Source organism: Brassica oleracea, chromosome C7, assembly GCF_000695525.1.
Source record: "Brassica oleracea var. oleracea cultivar TO1000 chromosome C7, BOL, whole genome shotgun sequence".
In the NCBI taxonomy this organism is placed as follows: domain Eukaryota; kingdom Viridiplantae; phylum Streptophyta; class Magnoliopsida; order Brassicales; family Brassicaceae; genus Brassica; species Brassica oleracea.
The window spans coordinates 26,589,591-26,608,478 of record NC_027754.1 but is presented as its reverse complement, the minus strand read 5'-3'; the positions used below and the strand labels follow the sequence as shown (position 1 = coordinate 26,608,478).

The following is an 18,888-nucleotide window of genomic DNA, read 5'->3' as shown; positions in this document are numbered from 1 at the left end:
TTAAAGGAGGATGAAAACGTATTAGGGTATTACACAAAGTCGAAGAAAGCGTTTCTTTTACAGAGATTTTTTATTCAAAGAAAGCGTTTGTAGTTCAACTTCTTTCTAAAAGCGTTTGGTTTAACAAAATCTTATCAACGGATGAGTTTCAGCAGATTTATACAGAGATCACAAGCAAAAGAAAAAAGAAAGCTGTTTATTTTTCTTCATACACCATGCATTTCCCAAGTAACTTGATAAGATGTGACTGTCAGATTCGTCTCAGTGAAGCCAACCTCCTCTCAAGCTCATCCACTTCACTTGATTCAGAGCTACATGTTTAAATATACACACAAGATATTGTTTTTTCTTAATTTCTTCACTAGAGTTTTACAATGACCAAACCATGAGCTCACTCTCAGACATTGACATTACCTGTTGTTGTTGGTAGTAGTTGCAGTGGTAGCAGGGGGAGCTGCAGTTTTTGTAGCTATCCGACCTTTTGGAGCTGAAGATAACTGTTCAAAACAAATGAAACAGAGACGCATGTTAGTTGTTTTGACTGAACCGGAGAAATGAAAAAGATGAAGAAGCCCCTAACCTGAGATGCAACACCAACACCAATCTCATCAAGAACCTGGTTAGTGAGATCTTCTGTTTCTTCTTCAGCTTCATCTTTGTCAAGTGTTTCATCAATTGCCTCTGACATCATCTCTATCTGTAAAATACAACATTATAAACAAACCAAAACATCTCACAAAGCCAACTCCACCAAATAACATGTGAGATGTATCACTTACCGTCATGTCTAGCTGTGCAGACTGTTTCTGGAAATCCTTAATCACTTTGGCTTGTTTCGTTGGTGCCATTTGCTGAAAATACAAGGTAGGTATTAATGAATGAAGTTGTTCTTTATAAAGTACAATATAGCATCATCCTATTCCTATCAATGAAAAAAACTAACGTTACCTTGTTCATTGCAACCATAGCTTTGGTTGCACCCTTCATACCAGAAGAAATAGAAGTGCTGGCATACAGAGCCTAACCAAAGAGAATAGTGATTTAGTACACTAACACTGGACTACTTTAATCGAACTATTAGTTTAGCTGTTGTTGAAGTCGACCTGTGTGTGAGTGGTTACACCCCTAATTTGAGCACGGCTTCCCTGTAAGTTTGTAATCTGTTGCCTCAATCGAACTAGTTGACGTGCCAGAATCTTTGTAGCCGCCTAACAATGTTAAATGAAAAATATCAACAGTATAAGTCAAGGAACGAGCCATTTACTAGAGAAATTAAAAGTTTTGATGGATGAGATTGGGGAGGATATGAAAGTTGGTTCTTGCCTCGTTTCCAGTTTTAGCTGTTTTCTTGATTTCTGCAACTAGTCTCTTCTCCTGATTTGTGATTTAATAAAACCGTAAGAAAACTTATATGAACAAAGGTTGCTCACAGTATACATATGGTATCTACCTCCAGCTGAAGAGATGAAATCTCTCTCTCGATACCTGCAACATATATATAAAAAAAAATTGGCCTCAAAAACTGAACAAAAGCTTAGTTGATTATGCCTGCCTATTGGTTTATTTAGAACACATTACAGAAAGATAGGAAGCTATACTTACCTCGTGTAGCCACAGCCATTTCTCTCTTGCTGGTTCGAAGGGCATCTGCAGCAATTAGAAAAATCTCACAATTTCTCAATACAATCATAACCAACTTACACCCATAAACAAAACCAAAGCACTGTAATGACACAAATCTGGGCAAACTTACTAGTTTCCCTTTTTGAGAGTTCACACAACTAAATCTAATTTAAGGAATTATATACCCTTTTATGTAAAATAAGAACCCAGCAAAATGCCCAAACTCGAGATTCAACTTTGATTACGAAGAACAATTAAAGGCGTCATCTTTTTGTCAGACCAACAGGAAATAATACCATTCTTCGCAATTTAGCAGATGCAAATGAAATTTCCAGAAGAAAAAATAAATATTCAGATAGACACTGGAGTAATGTTTGTAGCTTCTTTTTTTACCTTTGGGAGTAGTCTTCTTCTTGAAAATGTTCATAGCAATTAACTTCTTGGAAATGTTCATTAAGTGTTGAAAAAAAAAACAATTCCTCCTTGTCCTTGTGTTTATGAGAAAGGGGCAAAAAGTTGTAGTTTTTCTTCTTCTCCTCTCTCTATTTCTGACTTTTGTGTGTAAATGTGCGTGCTTAGCTTTAGCTTAATACAGTAATGAAACGGTACTTTGGAAGTAGCCGTTACAGAGTCCAGATCTTCTTAATATTCCTTCTTTTATCCACCGTTATTTTTATTTATTGTTTTCGGAATACTTTTTGGGTTATATATATTTTTGTATGTAACCACCGGAATACTTGTCTATTATCATGCAAAAATAAGACCAAAGCTAGTCTCTGATTACAGACCTTCAATCACAAAGGAGATTTAGTCCTTCTTCACAACGGGAGTACTACCTTTTTCAATCAATTCGATGCACATCAGACTCATCCCGAAGATTCTCAATCCTAAGCTAGTCTCTGATTACAGACCTATTGCCTTATGTAATGTCTATTACAAGGTAATATCTAAAATCCTAGCTCTGAGACTCAAACCCTTTTCACTAGGCTATTTCAACGTTTTTTTTAACTATTAATTTTTTTTTTGAATTGTGTTTCAAGGATTCAAGTGAAGATTATCCGCGATTCTCCGGTCTCTCCTTTTAACACTTTTATCATATGTTTTATTGCTTCTATGTTATTGTTGTTGTTTATCTAGCTGTCGAAAGAAATCGTCGTAGGTTTTTAGTGTTAAATTAATGAAATTTGTTCAAAAAAAATTTAAAAAATAAAGTACCTATGCGTAACTGAGGTAACCGGCACGAGGCAGTCGCAGCAAATTGAGAACAGGAATAGAGAAGAAAGATTCAAAATAGCGTTTCGATAAACGCAGATCAAGTCAGCCCCCACGCTTTTAAACAAAATCACAGAAAGTGACCTAAAGAGCACGACAAGGTTCAAAGCTCCAATAATAATCTCACAATTTAAAAATAAAAAGAAAGAAAAGCGAGAGATAATTCGGTGGGAGACAGACAAACAGGAGAAGAGGACAAAATCATATCTGTTGTCTTTTCAATTCTCGATTTACCCCAAAAAAGAACTTGTTTACTGTGTGTGTAAGTTAAACGATTAGCATCCAACCCGCATGATTAAAAGAAGATCCTTTTTCGATTTCATCTGCTATTCTGTAACTTCGATTGATTTGGCTGCACAAGTTTCTGTGTACGATTTTGGATTTCTAATCAAAAAGGTTGCTTTTTTCTTCTGGGTTTGTTTCTTCACTGATTAACAATGGCGCCTGCATGATTGACTGTAGAAAAATTAGGGTTTTTTTTTTTGCTGTAAATTGAAAGATTTTGAGGCAATTTGTGTTTGTGTGTGTTTTAGATATAGGAATCAGAGAAATGCAGGAGCAGTTGGTATGCCGTGGATGTAGAACAACGTTGATGTATCCAAGAGGAGCTATAAATGTGTGTTGTGCTTTGTATAGAACCATCAATCCTCCTCAAGGTAACAAAAAAACCTTATCTGTCTTCGGATCTTTTGTGGCGGTTTTATTGAAGCTTGTCAATATCGAAAAAGAAAAGAACAAGATAATATGTTTTGATGAAAAAGTAAGCTTTTATGATAACATATTTTGTGTAGGAATGGATATGGCTAACATCGTATGTGGTGGTTGTGCGACAATGCTCATGTATACACGTTCTGCCACTAGCGTTAGATGTTCTTGTTGTCAGACTTTGAACCTTGTCCCAGGTAAAATCATTTCTAAAGCTCAAACAGAATTTGTGCAGTTAACTTAGAATAGTTTCAATTTAAGTTGTAGCCTTTTGAAAATTGAAATGTCTAATTGCTTTTTATGTCATGACTGGATCTGTTTCTTCTGTATAACCTGTAACTCGCAGCACCTTCGAACCAGACGGCGCGTATCAACTGTGGGCATTGTCGGATAATCCTCATGTATCCCTATGGAGCATCATCTGTTAAATGTGCTGTTTGCCAATACGTTACTAATGTTCATGTAAGTATATATATGTATATTCCTATAAAAGTATACTGTTGGCTGTTGCATGAGTATTTACTATCGTAATCTTGTATTGATTGTGCTGGAAACTTGCTTCCTCTATAGTTGAGAAATGGAATGGCTCCTTTCTCCATGAACCGGCCTAACGTAACAGCTTCTCCACCAACAACAATGCCCTCTGCATCAACTGTGAGTTACCATTGACAGTTCTAGCTATTAGTTTTGTATAATCAGATTGAAAACACCTAAAGAAAGAGTAATATTACTTTGTTTATTGTTGATTCATGCCTTTTCAGACCCAAACAGTTGTTGTGGAGAATCCCATGTCCTTGGATGAAAGTGGAAAACTGGTGAGCATTGATTACGTAGTTACTAATCGTCTTTTCTTTGTAGTTGTACTAACGTATATAGACTTGTCGAAGATCTTTGACCAATGAATACAAAAAAACACTTGCAGGTGAGCAATGTTGTTGTTGGAGTAACAACCGCTAAAAATTAATCTGAGGAGATTCGGTTTCTTTCTTTGTTTGATTTTGTGCATATAATAACATTGGAAAACATCTGTTTATGTCTCTGAACTTTATGGTTCCTTTTCTTTTTAACCCCCAAGAATTGGTCTCTTGATCTCCGTTTTAATGAGTTTGAGAACCGATGGGTTTTGGTTTGCTTTTATTGAGTTTTTGAGCTGTATTGTTCGTCTTTAATCTTGTTATTCCGGTTATTGAGTTTTTGAGCTGTCCTGTATTGTTCTGTCTTGGCCGGTTGAACCGGCTCTGGTTTGGATTAAATCAGTGTGTGGTGAGAAAAAAATGGTGGAAAGCTCCAACATCACAAAATGGTTCAGTTCATAAACTTGTATCCTTGTGATATTCCATTTTATGATGTTCAGTTTAGAAAATAGCTTGAAATGGATAAAAGCTATTGGTTCATTTTAAAAACGACACAATGATAAATACAAACACAATATAATAATTTTGTTTATTATTTTCATATAAAAATCAAAGAAACATATGAAAAGTCAAGAAGTCAATACTTGTTTAAGATTTGGGTAGATGAGATTATCCGAAGAAAAAGTTAACTTGCCACAGAAGAAACAATACAAAAAGAAGAAAAATCAAATCTAGAGTTTTTTTCACTCAAATCTTCACAACAACCAGAACCTAAAATTAACCCTCCAAAGTTAGATGGTCAGACAAAAGACCAAACACAAATATATATAGGCAACACTCTCTACACATTATAACACAACACAAATTTACCACCTTAATCTCCAAAAAAAATGGCGGTTGCAAAGCTCGTGTTAGCTGCTACGAGCGGTAAGAGCAGCAAAATACTCTTAGGGCTAAGAGTACTTGCCTTCTTGGCTACGTTATCAGCAGCAATTGTAATGGGATTGAACAAAGAGACGAAGACTTTTGTTGTGGGCAACGTTGGAAATACTCCGATCAAAGCTACCTTCACTGCTAAGTTCCAACACACTCCAGCTTTTGTGTAAGCTTTATTACTTTAGAATTATAATTTTGAGATGCCAAAATGTTAATTTTTTTGGCTAATCATGTTTTGATTGTTTTGATGGTTTTGTTGTTGGGAGAAAAGATATTTTGTAGTGGCTAATGCAATGGTTAGCTTCCACAACTTGCTGATGATTGCTCTTCAGCTATTTGGAAGAAAGACGGAACTCACTGGTTTTCGTCTTCTTTCCATCGCTATTCTCGACATGGTAAACACAGTGCCAGCTTCACTATGTGGTCTGAGTAGTGTGATGGTCTAGAGCAGCGATATCAGTGGTTTTTATTTTAAATTTTTTTGAAAAATATAGAATTATTTTTTTATAAATTAGACATACATATAATTTTAACTTAACTTTTTCTTATATATATCATAACTAAATTTATCAAAAATCTCATACAGCATAATCTTTTAAAAATTATGCTGATAAATTTGTTCTCAAAACCAAGATATTATCATTTTTTACTAAAAAGTCCTATAATTATTTTTTCGCACATATAAATCTACACCTTTTTTTTGTTCAAAATACATATATACACTCATATGAATATATTAATTTTTCTCAAAAGTCCTTAGTTGTTAACTACTAGACCAACTACTTGGAGAAGGTGGACTAGTAGATGTATTAAATGTTTTTTTTTACATTTTTAAAATCAAGATTATAAATATTTTCACATTTTTATAGCTTTGGATATAGTATGCGTATATATCATGTGGATTTCTTGAAATTTTAAATAATATCGACATTTTTTGTCAAATATTAGTTTAGAAAAATTGAATTTTTAGATTTTTTACTGACTTGGCTTCTTCTTGGCTTATGAAAAAAAACTTAAAAAACAGCTGAATGTGACTCTGCTATCGGCGGCAGCAAACGCGGCGGCGTTCATGGCGGAGGTGGGGAAGAACGGAAACAAACACGCCAGATGGGACAAAATCTGTGACAGATTCGCCACTTACTGCGACCACGGCGCCGGAGCACTAATTGCAGCCTTCGCCGGCGTGGTACTTATGCTCATTATCTCCGCCGTTTCCATCTCTCGTCTCGTTCAGCCTAATAAATGCTCCATCTCCACCACCGCAGCATCTACCTCCGTCGTCCCTTGAAAACATCGCCTCTTCAAAAATTACACACACACGTGTGTATCTTCCCCCTGTTTCTTACTTCTTTGCTTTCTTGAGTGATTGTGTAAGCATCTATGCATTTGCCTTGTCTGTTACTCTGTTAGTAAACTTTCTTTTTTTAGGTTGTTAAATGTGATGGACCCGACTATAATGTGATTTGATCTATCCACTGTATTCATCATCATCCATATACTACATGGTTCGCACCTGTTTGTATCACCTTATTGTACTTTACTACACTACTAGTAGTATAATACTGATTAGAGGTGTCAATTGGGCGGGCTGACCATGGGCTAGCGCAGTCCAATTCGTTTTGGGCGGGCTATGGATGTGCCCAATTAATAAATGGTCCAACTGGACAAAAGATCAATTGGTACATGGTCCAATTGGGCGAAGACCAAATACACAATGGGTGTCCATGGGCTTCCTAAAACATGTTTATGAGTTTAACAAAAGAAAACATAACTTTGCAATTTAACCCAAAACAATAGTTTTATCGTTAAAATAAAAAATTCACGATTTTGACGGGAAACATAATTTCACAATTTTGACGGAAAAATGTATTTCATTAGTTTGACGGGAAAATGCAATTTCTCGGTTTTGGCGGGAAAATGCAATTTCTCGGTTTTGGCGGGAAAACGCAATTTCTCGGTTTTGGCGGGAAAACGCAATTTTTTCGGTTTTGGCGGGAAAACGCAATTTCTCGGTTTCAGCGGGAAACACACAATTTCTCGGTTTTGGCGTGAAAACACAATTTTTCGGTTTCGGCGGGAAAACGCAATTTCTCGGTTTCGGTGGGAAAACGCAATTTCTCGGTTTTGGCGAAAAAATGCAATTTTCGGTTTTGGCGGGAAAACGCAATTTCTCGGTTTTGGCGGGAAAACACAATTTCTCGGTTTCGGTGGGAAAGCGTAATTTCTCGGTTTTTGCGGGAAAACACAATTTTCGGTTTTGGCGGGAAAACGAATTTCTGGTTTTGGCGGGAAAACGTAATTTCTCGGTTTCGACGGAAAAATGAAATTTCTCGATTTTGAAAGGAAAACATAGTTTTACAGTTTTGACAAGAAAAAAAATACTTTTATAATTTTGGAAAGTAAACATAATTCAAAATTTTAGAAATAAGATCTAGACTAATAATTAAAAAATAATTATAAATTTTATTGGGTGTCCATGGGTATGCCCATTTGGACATGGTCTCTATTGGTCTTGGACATTTGTTTGGACCATTGTCCAATATGGACCACCCATTAGTGCCCAAAACTGAAATGGTCCAACTGGTCATGTCCATTTGTACCATGGACGGACCATTTGACGGCTATAATACTGATACAGTTACAAATAACATACATTTCTGAACCTTATAATGGTTTTTATGAACTTATTAGATTCAAACTGTGAGTTTTAATCATAAATCTCTACGATGTTGATACTTTTGTTAACTAATCTTAGAGGCTTGATTCTTGTGGACTAAAATCTGAATAGTGAAACCCACAACTCATCATCTCTCACGATCATGCTCAAATCATGAAGCTTTAATTCGAAAACTGCTTGTTTAGGTGAGAAGTAGAAACCCAACGTTAAGAACACCTACTATTTTCTCTTCTCCAAACTCAAAATCGCCACTTATAAATAAACCCCCATAAAAGCCCATAAACACACAAAAATATCACAAAGCAAGAGCACAAAAAACACCAAGCAACAATGTCAAAAATCTCAAAGGTTTCTTCTTTCTGTTTACTCCTCCTCGTCGTCGTCTTCTTCCTCAGTTCTCAACCTGCACTCTCACTCCGTCTCCCAAAACCGCAGTCAGAACTAGCATCACCTCAAACCATGATCGATGACTCATCTCCAATGGGAATGATCGACCATGCAAAAGCCATGATTGCTGGATTCTTCAGCCACAAGTTTCCACTAATGGGCTGGCCTTTCCCAAAGTACCCACCCTTCACAATGGTTAACCCTAACGTTCCAACAAAACCATCTGGAGCTCAAGAGGAATCAGAGAAGTTACCTTCTTCCCCAAGCAAACTTAACAAAGATGGACGAAACGCATGAAAATTGCTGTTGGAAACATTTCTATGGTTTTACATTTTCATTAAAATAAAGAAATTGTATCTTTAACAATTGAATGGTAAGAGAAAGAAAATATTATATATCTATCAATCAGCTCAAAACGATTTTAGCTATGACAGATACAGGAATATTCACAACGTGTCCTGCCTTTCCAAACAAACCTATTCTTCCGAAACTAGAACTTGAACTGTTCTTTGTCGGCTCGAGGGTTATGCTTAGTACTTGAGTTTCTCCCGTTCCTATAGAGAACAGAGAAGGAGATACCTTCATTGAAACACCATAAGGAGGACTCCAGCCGACATTGTATGTCTCATTTCCAGCTATGTTTCTCACCGACCTTTTGAAAACTTGCTTGCCATTAAGGGTTGATACTGTGATTGATGGCAAGTTGAGATCAAAACCGCTAATTGTTGAGCTGTTGCTAGAAGAACAATCAATCCCAGTGTAGTTAAGCACCACTGAATCTGAGCCATTGATTCCACAAAGAAATGACATATAGTCTTCAAAACCTACAAATAATACATTTTGATGAAATTGGTAAAAGAAAAAATTTAGTTGAGTGATCCAATTTTTGAATATAAACTTACTAGTATCAAATATTAAACCAGGGTCTAAAGCTGCCGTGGCGTTCACGAAACCGCTTCCCATATCAAACGGTGTTGCGTTAAGGAGGCTTTGATCAGGATTGGCATAAGTACGCTGAGCCATAATGGGACCTCCTCTGTTATCATTAAGAAGAGCGGTTGTTGAAAGTGCAGATGCGATTGCCGAAGGACTAAAGTTCGGGTAGGTTTGTTTGATTAGTGCAGCCACACCAGCTACATGAGGAGCAGCCATGCTTGTACCAGACATCATTGCAAATTTCTCACCTAAAACAGAGTAAACAGAACAGAGCTTTAATCCAAAAGTCAGTGACTTTATAGAAAGAACCCTCTGTTTTCACTTTGTGTAATAATGTTTACCTTCAAACTCGGTTGAATCAATGGAAGCGGAACTCCAAGCACCCCAAATCGAGTTTCCAGGAGCTACGAGGTTAGGTTTCAATATGTCAGCGTCGTTAAAGGAGTTGTCTTCTGGATCAGGTCCTCTTGCTGAGTAATACATAACCATAGGAGCTTTGTTACTGAAGTTAGCATTTAAACCGCCTTCAATGGCTGCAACTGCTCCAAATTCAACAATCTCGTTGGTGGTTGCATCTCTCTCAATAGAAGAGTTATAGTATTTAAGTAAAATCTGCAAAAAAAAAAAAAAAAAAAAAAAAAAAATAGGGTAAGGCTTATTTAGTTAAAAAAAAAATTTAAATCATTAGAAACAGCACAAAAAAATTATTATTTATTCTCTTGTACCTTTGAATCTTCTGCAGATGGAATTATGATTCCAGGCATGTCCATTGGCGTTGGATTGATCTGAAAACCAAGAACATAGGGGTCCATATAGAACACAACACCAACTGCTGATAGATTCTTGGCAACATCTAAAGCTTGTTTTATAGTCGAAAGGCCAAGAACGAAACGAACAGAGTAGCTACACATCAAGAGATTCTCGGAGACAAGTTCTTGATTGTAATTTTCATAATCTTGACATTCACCTAGATACATGTCTGTATCTACAGAAGTGCTATTGTTCAAGGCATGAAAAGCTGAGACCATCTTGTACATCTTTCCATCATCAGTAGGACCTATATAAAATAAACAAATCAAACAATTTATAAATCCATATTTTTCGATCATGCCGGTTATGAAATAATGACTTACTTGAGAATCCTACGCCTGGAATAGTTACATTGTTGCCTAGCGTTATGGAGTTGGAATAAACTCTATCATGAGAAGAAGCACCAACTGTGAAAATCCAAGGACTAAAAGATGACATGCTTTTAGGCGATGGACCGGTGTTTCCTGCAGCTTGGACTACAAAAATTCCGGTTTTTACAGCGGAAAGTATGGCCATGTCTATAGGGTTGAAGAAAGTGGCAACACCAGGAGGTTTTCGGTTCGGTGTAATCGATAAACTTAATATATCTACTCCATCTTGAGCTGCCTAAAAAATTCACACTCACTTATCAAAATCTCATGTTTGGAAGAAAAGGTGAAACCTTCAGTTAGACTTAGTTTGTTGTTTTGTAAACCTGATCTATAGCTGCAACAACATCTGCAGCAAAGCCTCCAAAACTCTTGTACAATGCCTTGTAAACAGAAATTCTGAATATAAAAGTTTAAGTTAGTTTGTGTATATTTAACCATTGATCCAGGTTTTGTTTTGTTTGTCTACTTACTGCGCACGAGGAGCGATTCCACTAGCATTTCCAAAGCTATGGTTAGAAACTATCACTGGAACTCCATGGTTACCAGCAGCAATCGAAGCTGTGTGTCTGCATATATATCAAAGGTAACAAATTTTAAGCTACAAAACTCTGTTTTATATAATATATTCAACACATTCAGTAGTCACACTTACGTTCCATGACCATCTCCATCGAATGGAGAAGCATAATCTTCAGATGAGTTAAAGGTTCCTCTAGTTATAGCCGATTGCACGAAATGCCTAGCTCCAACCAGCTTTTTATTGCAAGACCCTGATGGAAAATCTGGGGTGACTTCACAAACACCTGAGAAATGCTTAGGGGTTGGATATGAATGCTGAGAGTTAATGTCTTTGTCACTGAAACTAGGATGATTCGGATCGATTCCAGTATCGATAAATCCGATAACTATTCCTTCTCCAGCAGTCTCAAATCCACCTTCTTTGACCCATGCTCCTTCTGGTAAACCCATAAACTGTGGAGTATATGTTGTTGCTGTCCTAACAGAGAAGTCCAACACTATGTTTGCTACTTCTTTTCTCATCGAAAGCTTCTCAGCCTTTAAGAATAAAATCAAAGTCAGTTTAGTCCTTATTATACATTGTTCAAGAACTATATATAGAGTTTACTCCTTATTATACAATGATCAAGAACTACATATATACCTGTTGTGAGCTAACAAAGACGGCAAATCCATTGATTAGATAATTGTAGCTATAAAGCTTTATATATTTTTCTCCTTTTAATGTCTTTCTCAAGAAAGAATCATGAGTTTGAGCAATAGATGGTGGTCTTTTTGGCCTCCCCCTCCCATGACGTTTCCTGGAAATGTTTCTATTAAGAAATTCAAATTAATACAAAGATGGTTTAACTAAAGCTACACACAGATAATCTAGTGACAACACAAAAAGAAATAAATTTTCAGTACCTTGGTTGTAATTTTGGTTTGAATTTAGAAGTGTGGCCATGCATAGGACTTTGGTGTCTATGTCTAATCTGTTTAAGCTCTTCTTCCTCAAAGAGATGAACAAAAGGAGGTTGTTTAAGTGTGACAATGTAAACAGCAGTATCATCATCATCATCATCACCAGCATCGTCTTGTTGTTGTCCCAAAATGTTTGACAGAAACCCAAAAGAGATCATCACTAGTAATAAAAACCCAAAGTTCACCAGCATAACTCTAGCCATTTTTTTGTTCCTTCTAAATCAAGAAAGTGGAAACAACAGGGCTTTTTGCATTGGCCACCACTAGGTTTTGTACAGAGAATGAATGAGTCATGAAACAACTCAAACCCCACCAAGAAACAGAGATAAATAAAGAAAGCTGCAAAAGAAGAAGAAGAACCCATTATAACATTTATGGTTAAGTAGTGGAATTGACAGAAACACACAAAAAGGACCTGCCTTTTCGTGTCGGAGGTCGGTGAAAGAAGAGTGCGTATTTATATATATTAATATATTATCTATGTACCATCAGAGAGATGCAGGTAGAAGTGAATAATCCCACGAGATTATGAAACCCTTTTTTTTTGGTAAAATGTTAAAGCTAATATGAAACCTTTTTTCTTGGATTCTGGAGTAATTATGAGCCAGTTTGAGTGGATACCACGTACTTGGTTCCCACATGTTTAAGTGCGATCGAATTAAAAGGACTCTCCTTTTTGTTTATGTTTCTATTAATTATTCAATGTTTTTTCTTACGGTTGATCATTCAGTTTGTCGTTTGATTTCTTTCGTTTTGTCTTTGTTTTTCACTTCTAGCGGTTTATTTACACAAACTAAAAGTCTTAAAATGTTTTTGTACTTCTACCAGTTTACCGTTTGATCCCATTTTCAAAAAAACAACAAAAGATTTTCATTTTTGTAAAACATAAAATTTATTTATTTATTGTTATTACAAAGAAAACTCTATAAATTAATATACAATGAACTAGTTAACATTTTAGATAGATAAATTAAAAATATAATACTATAAATTAGTGAAACAATAATTTTGACAAAAGTTTTATCTAATATATACGCTCTATCAATTAAAAAATTGATTAGTTATTACATATTAATATACAAAGATATAAATAAAATAATCTATTAAAATATGAGTGTAGTGTTATTTTGTTAAATTAAAATTATTTTAGGATCTATCTCTATTTTCTTACTACATCAAAACTTATGATGTTTTTTTGTTAAACAATTATAAATGCAATGATTGTTTATGCGCCATTGTTTCTAATAAATTGGCATATCAATAAATGTGAAGACAATGAGTGTCATCAAGTTCATACAACAAAATATAATATCCAATCAAAATATTTTTTAAAACAATATGAAGCTTTTATAAAAATAAAAAAAAAACTAATTTTTTGAAAAAAACATACATTTATCGAATCAAAATAATATACAATCGTAATATATATTTTCAAAACAATATGAAGTTTTTCTATTTCAGACAAATGAAAATTTGGAAGATTACTGTTTTAAACATTATAACTAAAGATTATTAGATACACTAGGTATCTTTAACAACATTCTTTTAAAAATACCTTTACATAATATTCGATCAAAAGACCGTAGGATGTTTCATACAAAAAGCTGATAGGGATAATTTGGGTGTTACTTTGTTATTTAATACCGATGAAGTTTTCGTAAGCTAATGTGTTTTAAACTTTTTTTCTTTCTAAAGTTTATGATAATATTTATTGTTTTGTTGATTCAAAATTTTGCTTGTTGATGTGAGTAATAGTTCTTGTGGTAATTAGTCACCAAAAAGTTAAAAGTATCATACTTGGGGTGAATTTGTGGATTAGTCATTTTTAAGTTTGTAATTGTATTGTAAGAATGAGATAGTTTAAGTTCGCAATTATAAAAATAGGTAAATCTAGGATGAGAAAGAAAAATCATGTGCCCATTTTAGGTTTTTAGCCCATAAAACTTGAAGGTCTTACCCTATAAGGCTATAACTTGTTGTTTGACTTGAAGAGGCTTTTACTCATAAAACTGATAAACCATACCTATTGCAACTATTTTTTGGATAAGTTTTTGGGTAAATTAATACAAAAGCATTTTTCTAACAATTTAATTTAAATTAATATAAAGTTGACATGAACACTTTATGAATTAATATAAAGTCAACATGAACTTTAAAATTTATAAAGTTTACCCAATAACTTGTCACTTTTCTTGATTTCTCGTGGTGCTGCAGTTTCATATTCATATGCAATCTTTTGACAATTCCATGAATTATTGTTATTTGCCTCAAGTCTGTATATTTTTCCCAAGTGATTCAGAAGAATCTCATTCACTTCTCTCTAGATCTGATCATCTCAGCTGCGGTAATGTATCATAACGATCCGTACAACTCTAACTATCATCCAACTGTTAATGAGATTCCCACTAAGTGTCAGTAAGATACATGGACCATGGAGCAACCCCAAGTTTCTTCTACAGTTATTAACTTACACAAACAACTCACTTGCAACTACAAAAAAAACATTCACCAGCTACTTAGAAATACTCCGCCAGAAAGTATGAAATTCTTTTAATTCTCCAAAGCATTTAGTCCAATCATTCATATACATGGACAATGAAAATAGCTCAAACTTCAGTGTTTTCTTATGTGAAAAAACTCATTTAACTAGTAAAATTAGACGACTTTTGATGGGATTAAGTAAGACACATGACGATGACGTCAAAGAACATGATCATTTGATAAGTAACTTATAAAAATGCATAAGAGTGTCGATGAAAAAACCTCTGTAGTCTTTGAAATCTGAGCAACATAAGACCAGCTCCATCGACGAGTTCAGGAGAGGTTCTAAGGGAAAAAAGACAAAAAAAATAAATGAAAAATGCAAAAATATGAAAGAACCGGTGTTTAATTAGGAGAAAGTAGAAGTGGTAAAAACCCCTAATGTGGCGGATCCGTATTGGCTTAAAAAAAGAGTGTGAAATCAGTTTCTCTCCTTCGCCGTGCTTTGTGCGAAATCAGTTTCTCTTCTTCCTCCATTCTCGATCACTCCGTCTCCTCTCTCGAATCTCATCTCATCCTTCTGGGTTAGGCAAAATCTCCTTCTGAAGCTATGATGAAGATCAGAAGGGAAGAAGGCTTCAAGAGAATGATTGTTTCTGGAAATCGATGGTGGGAATGAGCGTTCAACGGGAAGCCGACGAAGACGGCAAGATCTCACGGGAAGAAGTTTCAGGTCACGGTGGAGAAGGAGACATCAAGGATTTTGGTACGGTTAAATCTCAGTGATGTTTAGTTTTGATTATTAGAAGTTTTATTGAAACTGATTGGGAACTTGTGTTTTCAAGTTGTAGAGCCTGATTGGGAAGTTTTATTGAAACTGATTGGGAACTTGTGTTTTCAAGTTGTAGAGCCTGATTGGGAAGTTTTATTGAAACTGATTGGGAACTTGTGTTTTCAAGTTGTAGAGCCTGATTGGGAAGTTTTATTGAAACTGATTGGGAACTTGTGTTTTCAAGTTGTAGAGCCTGATTGGGAAGTTTTATTGAAACTGATTGGGAACTTGTGTTTTCAAGTTGTAGAGCCTGATTGGGAAGTTTTATTGAAACTGATTGGGAAGTTTTGTGAATGTAATGTCTTATGTGTTGGACTTGTACAAAAGAAAAGGTACGACCTTTATTCAGTTTCTGTGGGAATCTCACATTGCAATTTGTGTCCATGATCATTGTTTCGTTTCTTGACAGCTACTTGTCCTTGGTGGAAATGGGTTTGTGGGATCACATGTCTGTAAAGAAGCTTTAGATTGCGGCTTATCTGTCTCTAGCCTTACCAGGTACTCTGTTTTTTTTTATTTTGATCAAGTTCAACTTTTTGTGGTTCACCATTGAAGCTTAGCTAGTTTATGTCATATGTTGAACCATTTGTATGGGTGTTATAGATCAGGTAGGTCGTCTGTACAAGAGTCATGGGCTTCCAGAGTTACATGGCATCAAGGTACTTGTTGGATCACCTCAATATATCTTCTAAAACACTTCCATCTTACTATTTGGTTCTCGTGTATTAGTTTTCGTTTGTCTTCTCAAATACTTGTAAAAATCTAAAACACTTCCATCTTACCAATTGCTTCAATGTCAAAAGAAAAAAAATTAAGAACTTCATAGGGGTTCTCCCATTGGACCTTTTCAAAACAAATTACAATATTAAGGGTTCTAAACTATTTAAAATACCCAATTAATAATTAAATTAATTTTAAGAACCCATTAAAGGTTCTAACCAATGGAGGTGCTCTAAGAGCACCAGTAGTGGTCATTTTTAAGAACGGTTTCTTCCTGCAAATATAAATAAAAAAAACGGAATAGCAGGAGAGAGGAATTGAAAAAAAGAGAATCGATTGTTCTTTCAGATACTTTTCACAAGGTTTAAAGCCCTAAGACTAATGGCCACTTATCAATTTTTTATTGCCACACTTCTACTTTTCACTTTAAATTTTATTTGATTAACAAAATCACTTTAGATAAATTATGCAATAATGCTAGAGAAACTATGTCTAAGAATTTATTACTAATGGAGCATTCCCAGTGGAGAGTTCTACCCTGAGAGTTCTAAAAATACATGAATTTTTTTTTCCCAGCTACAAGAAATTTACTCTGATACGGTGGAAACCATCCGATGTATGAAAATGTGTAAACACCTACACGACGTTTATGTTAATACATGCCACATATACAAAGTAAATGATTATAAGGTAGCAACATCACAATCGGGTTTAATTGATTTTATTTTAAGTTAATGGGTCAATACGTAATTTATCAAAAAATCAAATTAAAACCAAAAATCCGACCCAACCTAAGGAATAACCCGACCCAACCTAACTAATTACCCGACCAAACCTAAATCTAATTAGGGTTCGGCGATTTGGTTTTGATGCTCGAACGCTAAAGGTACACTACATGATTGAGATTATATAACATTACACTCCAAGAAAGAGCATCACATTCCCGGACGTATAATCGGCGGTTACATGTGGTTGGAGTTTTCGATTCAAATCGCTCAAAAACTCGTTATCTACATGAAAATCAAAATTTTCTCAGCTAAAAGCTTAAAATCATATATATTAGGTTATGGTTTATTCTAATCAAGTAAACATCATTAGAAAACACAGTTAAACTGTTAAAACCGTGAAGGAAAAAACAAAAGAGAAACATAAATTAAGGTTTTGCGAACAGAGGATAAGAAGAAGATGAGGACAGTATTGTCATTTTACATTTATTAATGATAAATTATTGAAATAAACGAAACACCCCCTTCATACCTCGAACACGCGACCTGGACAACGTTATGGAGGGAACCAACCACTAAAACACGACAGATAACAGTTAAACACCTAACATAATATAATATCTATATTTTACAAAACCATCTTCTTTATCGTCATCTTCACATTTGTCTTCTGTAAAATTATCTTCTTTGTGAAGTGCCTGCCCAAATCTTTTTAGTCTCATCTAATCTCAAGTTTAAAATCGATTTTCTGCAAACACATATATATGTTCTCAATTTTCTCTTGTTGAGATCTACACATGAACTCATACATGAACACTCATATAAAGAAAATTCTGAACCCATGTCTGTTTTGCTTCAGATGGCGTCACATGTACACTACAAACTATTGTACCGATATACGTCAAGCCTTCCGAGAACAATTTTTCGTCAGTAATTTTCGAGGACTTCCCAACAAAGAGGGCCGTTGCGATGTACCTTTAGCGTTCGAGCAGCAAAACCAAATTTTGACACATTTTCATATATCGGATGGTTTCCACCATATTACACTAAACTTCGTGCAGCTTAGAAACTTTTTTTCAAAATACATATATGCATATGTATATTATATATTATATATATATATATATATGTAATTGCAAGGTTTTAAATTTTATGGAAACTCCTAAGCCAGAACTCCCCCATTGTGAGCAAAATACATATATGTTGGGTTTTCCATAAAGTTTTAAACTTCGCATATATGTGTTTTTAGAACTCCTAAGCTAGAACTCCGCAATTGGGGGTGTTCTTAGCGTCTGTAAGCATAAAAAAAAAGACGTTTACACTCAGAGACACTTTGTGTCTTTTGTTTACGCTCAAAAACACATAGTGGATATGACACACATTGTTGGGACATGTGTTTTTGTGGTGGACAAAAAAGCCCTTAACTTGTTAACCAGAGTGAATGGGAAGAAGATGTTTCCTTTAAGGAACCAAACCAGATATCCCTTCTGATTGGAATAAATGAAAGAAGCTAAAAAGTAAAAGTAGTTTTAAACTCAGTTTTTTGGATTAAGCATTTGTGGGACAAATGAAATATGGAAATATATATTGTGGATAGAAAAAAAAAGTGGATTCATGAATTGTGAACACGTAAATTACAAATGAGTTGTAGAAACAAGAATTATGGACAAGCAAACTAAAATCTGCTTAATTATCTTTTTACTTGTTATATGTACATAAATATAGTATAAAAGTTAAGTAAATCTGAAAAGTCATCGAGCACAATCAATAAAAGATTTATGGACAGAAAGAATGTGGACGCAAGAAACGTGGACACTTAACATATACTTATGGATAGATATGTATGGACGTAATGGTTGTGGTTACGGTGAACAGTTGACAGGGAATAAACTATTCTTCTCTGTTCTCTGCTAATTTTAGAACAAAGAGACGAAAGTTGAGATATATCCTTAGAAACAAAACAAAGCTAAAATGGTTCGATTTTGAATCAGAAATTGCACCTTGCATGTCAAGTGTTTGTGGACACGAAAAGTTGTGGACGAGTTAGATATGAACATACACATTGTGGATGGTAAAA

The 18,888-nt window shown here is 34.9% G+C and overlaps 5 protein-coding genes and 1 long non-coding RNA gene across 9 annotated transcripts; 4 read left to right on the top strand and 2 right to left on the bottom strand.

Moving 5' to 3' along the window:
* LOC106304027 (vacuolar protein sorting-associated protein 2 homolog 2) lies at window positions 1–2,187 on the bottom strand. 2 transcript variants are annotated; one of them, XM_013740404.1, is made up of 10 exons: window positions 2,017–2,187; window positions 1,603–1,647; window positions 1,451–1,485; window positions 1,324–1,374; window positions 1,104–1,208; window positions 949–1,020; window positions 780–851; window positions 581–697; window positions 415–497; window positions 1–311 (listed from the first exon to the last, which is right to left on the bottom strand). In XM_013740404.1, exons 1-10 carry the CDS (start codon window positions 2,075–2,077, stop codon window positions 251–253), a joined length of 702 nt encoding a protein of 233 aa, XP_013595858.1. In that variant the 5' UTR covers window positions 2,078–2,187; the 3' UTR covers window positions 1–250. The 2 variants fall into 2 exon arrangements, with proteins under 2 accessions (XP_013595858.1, XP_013595859.1); XM_013740405.1 differs by lacking the exon at window positions 2,017–2,187 and adding an exon at window positions 1,754–1,773 and having other exon boundaries at window positions 251–311.
* An 842-nt stretch (window positions 2,188–3,029) lies between these two features.
* On the top strand, window positions 3,030–4,803 carry LOC106304052 (protein LSD1-like). 2 transcript variants are annotated; one of them, XM_013740433.1, is made up of 7 exons: window positions 3,030–3,157; window positions 3,429–3,551; window positions 3,687–3,797; window positions 3,947–4,062; window positions 4,171–4,254; window positions 4,362–4,415; window positions 4,523–4,803. In XM_013740433.1, exons 2-7 carry the CDS (start codon window positions 3,446–3,448, stop codon window positions 4,562–4,564), a joined length of 513 nt encoding a protein of 170 aa, XP_013595887.1. In that variant the 5' UTR covers window positions 3,030–3,157; window positions 3,429–3,445; the 3' UTR covers window positions 4,565–4,803. The 2 variants fall into 2 exon arrangements, with proteins under 2 accessions (XP_013595887.1, XP_013595886.1); XM_013740432.1 differs by having other exon boundaries at window positions 3,032–3,291.
* Window positions 4,804–5,294: 491 nt separating this feature from the next.
* On the top strand, window positions 5,295–6,915 carry LOC106304624 (CASP-like protein 1B1). Its single transcript, XM_013741025.1, has 3 exons — window positions 5,295–5,556; window positions 5,662–5,785; window positions 6,415–6,915. The coding sequence occupies exons 1-3, from the start codon at window positions 5,345–5,347 to the stop codon at window positions 6,676–6,678; spliced, it is 600 nt and encodes a 199-aa protein (XP_013596479.1). The 5' UTR covers window positions 5,295–5,344; the 3' UTR covers window positions 6,679–6,915.
* A 1,442-nt stretch (window positions 6,916–8,357) lies between these two features.
* LOC106302078 lies at window positions 8,358–8,853 on the top strand. Its single transcript, XM_013738593.1, has one exon. It carries the CDS (start codon window positions 8,398–8,400, stop codon window positions 8,749–8,751), a length of 354 nt encoding a protein of 117 aa, XP_013594047.1. The 5' UTR covers window positions 8,358–8,397; the 3' UTR covers window positions 8,752–8,853.
* On the bottom strand, window positions 8,777–12,491 carry LOC106302077 (subtilisin-like protease SBT2.5). 2 transcript variants are annotated; one of them, XM_013738590.1, is made up of 10 exons: window positions 11,997–12,491; window positions 11,734–11,902; window positions 11,224–11,627; window positions 11,042–11,137; window positions 10,895–10,967; window positions 10,524–10,806; window positions 10,116–10,447; window positions 9,732–10,002; window positions 9,357–9,638; window positions 8,777–9,278 (listed from the first exon to the last, which is right to left on the bottom strand). In XM_013738590.1, the coding sequence occupies exons 1-10, from the start codon at window positions 12,254–12,256 to the stop codon at window positions 8,860–8,862; spliced, it is 2,589 nt and encodes an 862-aa protein (XP_013594044.1). In that variant the 5' UTR covers window positions 12,257–12,491; the 3' UTR covers window positions 8,777–8,859. The 2 variants fall into 2 exon arrangements, with proteins under 2 accessions (XP_013594044.1, XP_013594045.1); XM_013738591.1 differs by having other exon boundaries at window positions 11,734–11,890.
* Window positions 12,492–14,846: 2,355 nt separating this feature from the next.
* LOC106304371 lies at window positions 14,847–16,189 on the top strand. Its single transcript, XR_001262718.1, has 4 exons — window positions 14,847–15,300; window positions 15,608–15,698; window positions 15,776–15,864; window positions 15,970–16,189. It is a non-coding gene; the product is annotated as an uncharacterized LOC106304371 (long non-coding RNA).
* The last annotated feature ends 2,699 nt before the right edge of the window (window positions 16,190–18,888 follow it).

Excerpts from the sequence above, each read along its gene's own strand:
- LOC106304027 (XM_013740404.1), bottom strand. The coding sequence starts at position 2,077 with ATGAACATTTCCAAGAAGTTAATTGCTATGAACATTTTCAAGAAGAAG. Across the intron at positions 852-948 it reads CTATGGTTGCAATGAACAAG|CAAATGGCACCAACGAAACA; the intron begins GTAACGTTAGTT and ends TTGTATTTTCAG. Across the intron at positions 312-414 it reads ACTACTACCAACAACAACAG|CTCTGAATCAAGTGAAGTGG; the intron begins GTAATGTCAATG and ends TTAAACATGTAG.
- LOC106304052 (XM_013740433.1), top strand. The coding sequence starts at position 3,446 with ATGCAGGAGCAGTTGGTATGCCGTGGATGTAGAACAACGTTGATGTAT. Across the intron at positions 3,552-3,686 it reads AACCATCAATCCTCCTCAAG|GAATGGATATGGCTAACATC; the intron begins GTAACAAAAAAA and ends TATTTTGTGTAG. Across the intron at positions 4,416-4,522 it reads TGGATGAAAGTGGAAAACTG|GTGAGCAATGTTGTTGTTGG; the intron begins GTGAGCATTGAT and ends AAACACTTGCAG.
- LOC106304624 (XM_013741025.1), top strand. The coding sequence starts at position 5,345 with ATGGCGGTTGCAAAGCTCGTGTTAGCTGCTACGAGCGGTAAGAGCAGC. Across the intron at positions 5,557-5,661 it reads CAACACACTCCAGCTTTTGT|ATATTTTGTAGTGGCTAATG; the intron begins GTAAGCTTTATT and ends TTGGGAGAAAAG. Across the intron at positions 5,786-6,414 it reads CCATCGCTATTCTCGACATG|CTGAATGTGACTCTGCTATC; the intron begins GTAAACACAGTG and ends CTTAAAAAACAG.
- LOC106302078 (XM_013738593.1), top strand. The coding sequence starts at position 8,398 with ATGTCAAAAATCTCAAAGGTTTCTTCTTTCTGTTTACTCCTCCTCGTC.
- LOC106302077 (XM_013738590.1), bottom strand. The coding sequence starts at position 12,256 with ATGGCTAGAGTTATGCTGGTGAACTTTGGGTTTTTATTACTAGTGATG. Across the intron at positions 11,628-11,733 it reads TCTTTGTTAGCTCACAACAG|GCTGAGAAGCTTTCGATGAG; the intron begins GTATATATGTAG and ends TTATTCTTAAAG. Across the intron at positions 11,138-11,223 it reads GATGGAGATGGTCATGGAAC|ACACACAGCTTCGATTGCTG; the intron begins GTAAGTGTGACT and ends ATATATATGCAG.